Source organism: Lates calcarifer, linkage group LG7_1 (genome assembly GCF_001640805.2).
Source record: "Lates calcarifer isolate ASB-BC8 linkage group LG7_1, TLL_Latcal_v3, whole genome shotgun sequence".
Classification (NCBI taxonomy): Eukaryota; Metazoa; Chordata; class Actinopteri; family Centropomidae; genus Lates; species Lates calcarifer.
This window is the reverse complement of record NC_066839.1, coordinates 22037459-22045594: the sequence shown is the minus strand read 5'-3', so window position 1 is coordinate 22045594 and position 8136 is coordinate 22037459. Positions and strand designations below refer to the sequence as shown.

General features: G+C 41.7%; 1 protein-coding gene across 1 annotated transcript; it reads left to right on the top strand.

Moving 5' to 3' along the window:
- The first annotated feature begins 550 nt into the window (after positions 1–550).
- Positions 551–6552, top strand: ccn6 (cellular communication network factor 6). Its single transcript, XM_018699697.2, has 5 exons — positions 551–950; positions 3548–3827; positions 5212–5448; positions 5983–6176; positions 6265–6552. The coding sequence occupies exons 1-5, from the start codon at positions 903–905 to the stop codon at positions 6544–6546; spliced, it is 1041 nt and encodes a 346-aa protein (XP_018555213.1). The 5' UTR covers positions 551–902; the 3' UTR covers positions 6547–6552.
- The last annotated feature ends 1584 nt before the right edge of the window (positions 6553–8136 follow it).

Here is an 8136-nt window from a genome sequence, read left to right as displayed (position 1 = left end):
AAATTTCAGCTAGCTAAAAGGTTGCTGTTTTGACACAGTGTAGGAAGTCCAGAGTCGCAGATGGTGCCCAACACCCTCACAGAATGGGACTTCCAGGAAGCGTTCCAAGTGCGGTTAGGTGTATTGCTGCACAAAGCGACTACTAAGAAGTTTCTTGTTATAGGCACACTCTTTTGGTTGTATTGTTATCAGATATCTGTAGTCATTAGTCTGTCATTATTAGTACTGGTAGTAGGTACAGTAGGTAGTGTCAGTAAAAGGAGCATTATCCTACAAATAAACAGTTTTTATTTTGGGCTTTCCATTTAAATACTCAAAGGGGTGTTGGCTTTACATGGATAGAGGGGGAGGGCTGGCTGTGAGAGGAACCTCTTTACTCAATGTAAATAATAATGGAATGCAAACTCAAATACATCAGTCTACATTAAGTGGGCTCCTACAGCTTCGGCACCACATTAAACAAACAACATACAGTGACTGCATTTACTGACTGAATTCTACCCATGAATTCAGTTTTTGTCCATTAAAGAATGAACTAGAGTATGTACTTTACCGACTGGTTGGTAGCAGCCTGTCACACATGGTTTACAGATTTAACTGTTAGTTGCACCCAGGTAAATGTGAGCAGAGTCCACAGACTAAGAATAAACAAGTGGGCAGGACTTGAAGGCCTTGGAGCGGCCCAGCAGTTATGAAGACAAATATTTCCCCTCTGGATCAGTTAGGTGGGGAAAGGTGTGTTTGGAGAGGAGACAGAGGGGTGCTTTGTCCCCTTCTCTGACAGGTCAGCTCTCCCAGTCTCTTCCGCCTCATTCCTCCCTCCCTTTCCCTCAATCCCACCTTCCTGCTCCCTCGTCCCTTTGCACTCTCCTGGAGCTCACACAGATCTTCTCACTGGAAAGATGCTATCGCCCCTCCACTGTTCACTCCTGCTCGTCCTTGCTCAACAGGTAAGAGGTGCATTATCTTCTTCTAACACTGTAGACAGACTGGGGTTTCTGATAGGTTTCTGATGCTTAATTTCCCTGAGGGAGTCATCCCAAAGGGATCAATAAAGTCTGTCTAAGGACAACACTTGGTGGAATGCAACACATGCCACATATGGAGTAACAGGAAGATTCACAATTGAGATGCCTGGGTGTCAAGAAAGGACACATTTAGAATCAGTTTTGGCAAAACTGGTGTATTTTTCCGAATTTGCCTTTTCATTAACTCTTGGAATATATCTCAATGCATACTGAGTGGTTTTCAGTGTTGCTATTCTATTTTTGTCACTGGCAAAAGAGAGGCAAAGTCTGAGGTCTTTATATTTAAAGCTTCTGTGGACCCATTTTCACACTATGAAATGAGCTCATTCAGTAAACCTGGCAGACAGGCTTCAGATTTTTGGCATAGCCGTCAGTGACCCTTGGAAGCACTGAGTGGCCAGGGGAATTGGAGCACAAGTGGCAAGCACTGCATCTTAGCAAATACCAAACAAAGCAAACCAAACATATTAGAGATTTTACGATAGTGAAAAGTAGCATATTTACGAGCTGTTGGGATGCCAACGCTCGTCTCACAAGTTTTTGATTCATAACAGGCTTAAACTTTAAATGCAATCATTTAGCATCTGCAGTCAGGCTGAGGGGGTTAAACCATTTGATTTACGAGTGGATATCTAATGAGAATAATAAAATACTTTAATCACAAACCCAGCAAAAGAACATTACGTCAACATTTAGATTCTAGCTGATTGATTTTAAGATGCTGTTCACATTTTTAAGTGATCTCACTGGCATTTTCTTTTTTGAACTGACAGCAGAGAATGAAAAATGAGGAAATAAAGATGGGTGATAAATGTCCCCAACCAGATTTACACATCACACATAGAATGGTGATGTTACATAGCAACTGTGATGTGGTTTAGACAATTTCATATGCACATCAGAAGGCTCGGTCATTTCCTAAAACAGCTGGAAACTGTAGTTTTCAGCAAAGTTAACCAAGAGGAAATAGTGCATTTGTTGAGAACTATTTTCAGCAGTCAATTAATATACATTTGGTATAGCTATCCTATCCTAATGACTCTGGAGATGACCTGACTTTTCCTCCAGCGACACCATGAGGTTGACATTTGTGGCTTTAAATAAAATGTTTTGACAAAAATTCCTGTGACATTCGGTTCAGACATTCACATTCCCTCTGGATGAACTGTAATGACTTTGGTCTTACCTTAAATTTTCATTAGCAATGCCATATTTTCCATTTGTCCAATACTTTGGTTTATGACAAAATACCTGCAACATTAATGTATGTATCACAGTCATAACAGTCCACCCAGGGCAAAATACCAACATCACTGAAGGTTTTTCTTTCACAGAAATGACTTGTAAGGGTTTAAGTTACAACTTAACATAGACAGGAAAGGTTTAGAATGGAAACAGAATGCTTCTGTTAGCAGTGGGCAGATGTAACACTATAGAGTAACAATGTTTTTTGCTACAAAATTATGTTTTATCTAAAATGGAATTAAGTTTATTGAAGGGAAGGGAAGGCTTACAGGAGATAGGAGCAAAGAGTAGAGAAAGGATGGCTGTGTGTACTCTTGTCAATATCTGTAAATATGCCATCAACTTTTACACTGTGCTGTTCTAATGTGAGCATTTGACATTTAAAATCTACCCATCCTTGATTTAATTTTTTATCAGTGAAACTTTTTAGCACTGGTCATCTGTATAAATCTATAGTGCATGCAGTCAGTATTCCTAAATTCAGACTGGGGAAAATATATCAAATTCAGCTAAATCACAATTTAGTTTAATCTGATATTTCCATTTGCCAATGGTTATACTGACATTAAGATGTGGAGCTGCTCTTTATTCACTTCTTGCACTTTGAGATGTGTTTTTCAGTCTTGGTAGAAAAGACTGAAAAAAGACTCTGAAAAGACTCTCTCTCTATCTCTTAGGCTTCGAAAAATAATATTTGACACAAGCTAAGAGAGATTTTTTTCCCCCTGTAGTGTCCCATGAAGGCTTCTGCAATTCAAAGTACCTCATACATGGCATACTCTAACCAGCCAAATCCAACATTTGCCAAAGAAGCTTAACATGGAGGACATGGGACATGGAGCCGTCCTATCACTTAAGAGAAATGAGATTATAAATGGGAAGTAGTTGGTGGTAAAAAAAAAAAATAAAAAATCTGCCGGTCACAGTAATGAAAACATTTATTACATGTAGGACTTTATGTTTGGTTTTGTCCACCAGCTGACACTAGGATCTAACTCAAATCTGCTTCTTACTGTTATTGAAGTTACAAACCAATGTGCACCTCTTACTGTGATATATGCTCCTGTCAGAGGAATCCATCGCCAACAAAACTGAAAGCTTTGGTTGGAATGAACATCATTTGATTTCTTACCAAAGTTACTAAACATTTTTAACAGCTTGAGCTTGAAAGATGTGGTCAATATTACCTCCCATTTCAATCCAGTAGTGTGCAAAAATTCATTGCAAAAGTGCACTTTGAATTAATCAGACACTTTGTCCTTCTTCTCACCCAGTGCTTCAGCAGGGCTCAGAACAATGGGCAGCTGCCGGCTCTTCGGGGTGGACAGCCTATGGCTGAGAGGCGGCAGTTCTGCCAGTGGCCCTGTAAGTGTCGGGAGAGACCTCACTGTTCCCCGGGGGTGAGCGCTGTCCTGGACGGGTGCGGCTGCTGCAAGAGCTGTGCCAGGCAGATTGGGGAACCGTGCAATGAGAGGGACGTTTGTGACCCACACAAGGGCATGTACTGTGACTTCTCAGCAGACCATCCAAGATATGAGGTTGGAGTGTGTGCATGTGAGTGGCTCATGTCCTCTCTCTCCTTAGCCATGACAGGGGAAGCCAAAGTAACAGGGACCCTACAAATTTTCCATGAACGTAACCCATTATTTCTGACTGATCAGTGTGATCCATGCTGTGAGCAGGTGTTCAAACTGAAAGCAGCAATCTAATAAAAATGCTTTTTGTTTTTTTGCAACAGTAAGAGAATAAAACTGAGTCACTTTGTTTGTCAAAGATCACAAACATTAGAATATGCAATTAACTTGACAAAACACCCTGTCTGAAACACGTTTGCATGACGTGATCCACTGCGTTCAGCGCAAGTCATGTGAGGTTCAACGTTTTCGGCCAGATGATCCTGCATGTATTTACTGTAGTCTTCTGGTATTGCCACATGCGGGCCCTTTGAACTAAATGAGGAAGCTGTGTTTTCTTTTGGGGCCCCCCCGAAGACGTTTTATCCCATACACCATCACTGGTGAGGAAGCAGCACTGAAACAGTGAATACATATTTCTGAGTGACACAATCCTCTCAAATGATTCTTTATGTTATTAGAATTTGATCCATTCAGCCTAGTAACAATTGGAAAGCCTAGAGGAGTATGATGAAATGATTAACATTCATGGTGCCAAAAGGAAATCAGCCGCCCAGAAAACGTGTTGGATGTGCATGCTCAGTGAGCTACTTCCACAGGAATGAATAGGAATCCATTTCTGTACATCATGAGTATATTCATGGTCTATACCAGCAGTCCACCATTTCACATGCACCTGACAGAACAGATCCCAGTCACAGCAAATACTGACTTAGGTTTAGTCTCTTTACTGTGCTGTATGAAGTTAACTGACTATTCATGGCTTTATTTTTGGAAAGCATCCTCACTTTACTTTTAGTGCCTAAAACATTTGAACAGTACAATACCTAAAATCTGAAGTGCATTTTTGCATGTCATGTCTGTTTCCTACAGACTTATGCATTTAACTACAGGTGCTGTGTTCTGGGCTGTGAAGTAAGAGCAGAATATGTCAGAATATACTTGAAATAACTTTCATTTACTTTTATTGAATTATCTTTAAATTCCAATAGTTGTGCTCATAATGAACTGCTGAATGAAACACCTGGAACATAACATGATTATTATCATAATCATGATAACATTGCTTTCAGTCACAATTCTGAACTGTCAGAAATATGAAAATCAACATTATTGTGACCATATTTGCATATTTCACTGTATTTCAAGTTTCTTTTTGCTTCATTTTCCATGCCTGTGAAAAGTTTAAAGATCATCACAAATAATGTAAAAAATTTGTCTCAGCTTTTACGATTCACAGTCACATGACCAAGAGAGGTTTAGTGGATACCAGATCCCTGAGATGCATCTCTTTATTTTTTCAGACATGATGGCAGTGGGCTGTGACCTGAATGGAGCCCACTATGAGAACGGAGAAGCTTTCCAGCCCAGCCCCCTCTATAAGTGCACATGTATTGCCGGAGCCATTGGCTGTACCCCAGTTTTCATCCAGAAGCCTGCCGGTCTCTTAGGCCCCGCTCCACTGATGAGCAACATGCCAGCTGGCCTCAGCAGTCGTCAGAGCCCAAAGAAGCACCAGCAGGACACTACCTACATGTCAGGTGTGTGTTTATAGAGTAAACCTGTGGAGAAGGGCCAGTCTGTATGGCCTGGAATGTTAATTGCTCTCCAAGCTGGCTGAGTGGGAAGGGGAGAGAGCATTTCATTACACTACTGGAATGAACAGAGTGAGGAGAGAGGTGTGACTGACTGGTTAAACTGACTCACTGAAGAAAACAGAAAGTTCAATGGTTGCTGGAGGCAGGACGCACCAAACATTTCACTTGATTTACCCTTTGGTTTGTTTGCTTAGCTGGGCATGAAACACTTATTTAATCTGTCACAGTGAGAAATGAAGCATATTGTTTTGAGCTAGCCTCCAGACAAGGACCTTTAAACCTGTGTGAGGTGTGTGTCAGTTAAGCTGATTGGTTTCTTAAACTGCACTAAATTGAAAATGAATTGGGTGCTGCAGTGTATGCTTTCACTTCGCAGGCTGACTGATCTGTGCTCTGCTTAGCAGTATGGTGACAAACAGGCTAGTTCTTTTTGTAGGGTGTTGTTGACACAATGCCCTTTAACTGTAATACTGAAAGCTTACAGGGATCCTCCTTTAGCCTGGAAGAAGAACTGTCTGATCCAGACCACCCCCTGGAGTCCCTGCTCTAAGACCTGCGGCCTGGGAATCTCTGTGCGCGTCAACAACGACAACAGCAAATGTGAGATGAGGAAGGAGCGCCGCCTGTGCCTTCTGCGACCATGTGAGAGGAGCGTGCTTAGGAGTGTTAAGGTAGTAACTTAAATTCAAATTCTTTTCAAGCACTGACATGATTTTATATAAAATCTAAAAAGGTACTCGACACTGTTTTCATTTTCAGGTGCCAAAGGGAAAGACATGTCAGCCTAAATTCCAGGCAAAGAAAGCAGAGAACCTGACACTCTCTGGCTGTACCAGTACCAAAAAGTTTAAACCCACATATTGTGGTGTCTGTACAGACAAGCGCTGCTGTGTCCCTAACAAGTCACGCGTGATCAAGGTCAACTTCACTTGCAAAGGAGGTTCCAACACACAGTGGAAGATGCAGTGGATAACGTCCTGCGTGTGCCAGAGGAAGTGCAACAAACCCGGTGACATGTTTTCTGAGCTGCGGTTACTCTGATGGAGCCATCAGGAGACACAGACACAGGGTATGATCCCTGCTGCAGTTGACTAACAACTGAAAAATATACATACTTTGATTTAAGTTTTCCTCAGCGGTGGTGATGTGCCCCAAGGAAACTAAAGACAGAAACTTAAACTTAAACTACAAAACCTCATTTCAAAAAGAAGAATGGCTGGGATCAATAACTGAACAAGACTAGTTCAGAACCTAGTATATGGCTGGACCGCATCGTATCTGCATTGAGTCTAGTGTCAGTCGATGTCAGCTCTTTATCTTTATCTTCTCTCCTGCTCTCTGTGCTCATATATATAGTATTTTAGTTCCCAATAAAGCTGTTCTCATTTATATGTTTTCCTGTTTCTGTTGTTAAACAACGGAGCAAGTATGAAATAGTGACTGAGACGTGGCCCATTAAGACTACATGATAACCAGCAGTCACTTCCAAGCTGCTGCTTGCACTGCTAAAATCCTGATTTAATAACCTCAACGTCATCTGATAAAATCACCAGATGCAGATGTTAGAGACAACGGCTGTGCTGTGATTTCAGCGATGTTTCCCATTCAGGGAGAAAGTTAGAAGATCATTTACATCTCTGTCAGGTGCCATGCAGTCAGCACAGAGAGGTATGCCTGCAGGGGGAAAAGCCAACCTTGCGCTTGAGGGGCAATACTGTTGACTCTCTTCTATGGAAAGTAGCAAAGGTCACATCCACACTACTACGTTTTAGTTTCAAAAAGCATCATTTGCTCCTGGTGACCACACTACTCCGGAGTCTGGAACCACTGATACTGAGACTTTTGGAAAGGCTGCTGATCCCGTTTTAGCTCGAAAACTCTGGGGTTGCCTTCTAGTCTGGACGGGCAGAATCACCAACATTTGGAAACAATGACGCAGACTGACCCACTACAGCTTCTTGGTCATGACGCATCTTTCCCTGATTTGTCATGCTCCTATGACGTGACCTATTTCAGCCTGAGGTGAATGTAACATGGATAATGAATTACAAGCATACCTGTACATCAGTTCAATTTCCTTGGTTGTATTTTCTGCAAGCAAGCAATAAACTGCAGAGTAGACAATTAGCTTCTTGTTCACACGGGCACACGCCTATGATACATAAATGGTCACGTGACATGCATTTTCAGGCGTTTTAGTGTTTTGAAAACAAAGCTAAAATGCTCACCTGGATGGAGATAGTTTTTATTTGAAAACATTGTTCTGAAATGAAAATGTATTAAGGTTTGTCCAAAAAGTTGCTAGATTTGTTGCTAGGTGCCTTTTGGAGCAAAGAGTTGCTTAAGGGGCCTGAAAAGTCAGTAAATCTAGCTACCAAGGTGCTGAGTTGCCACCCCCACACCCCCGATGATGTAACGGAAACTTTGGCTCCAGTTAAAAAGCAAGAGCCAATGGGGAAGCTCCAATGGTGGACAATGGTGTAACCTAGTCAGCAACATCCACATTCCTAGAACTGGCCCCTGTGTTCAGCCAAAAATGCTGTTTGCTATGATAAAACCTTTTATGAACCCTGCCTTCAGGACATGCGTGTGCAGTAACAACATAGACAGCGGCCAGTGTAGTAGCTGTGA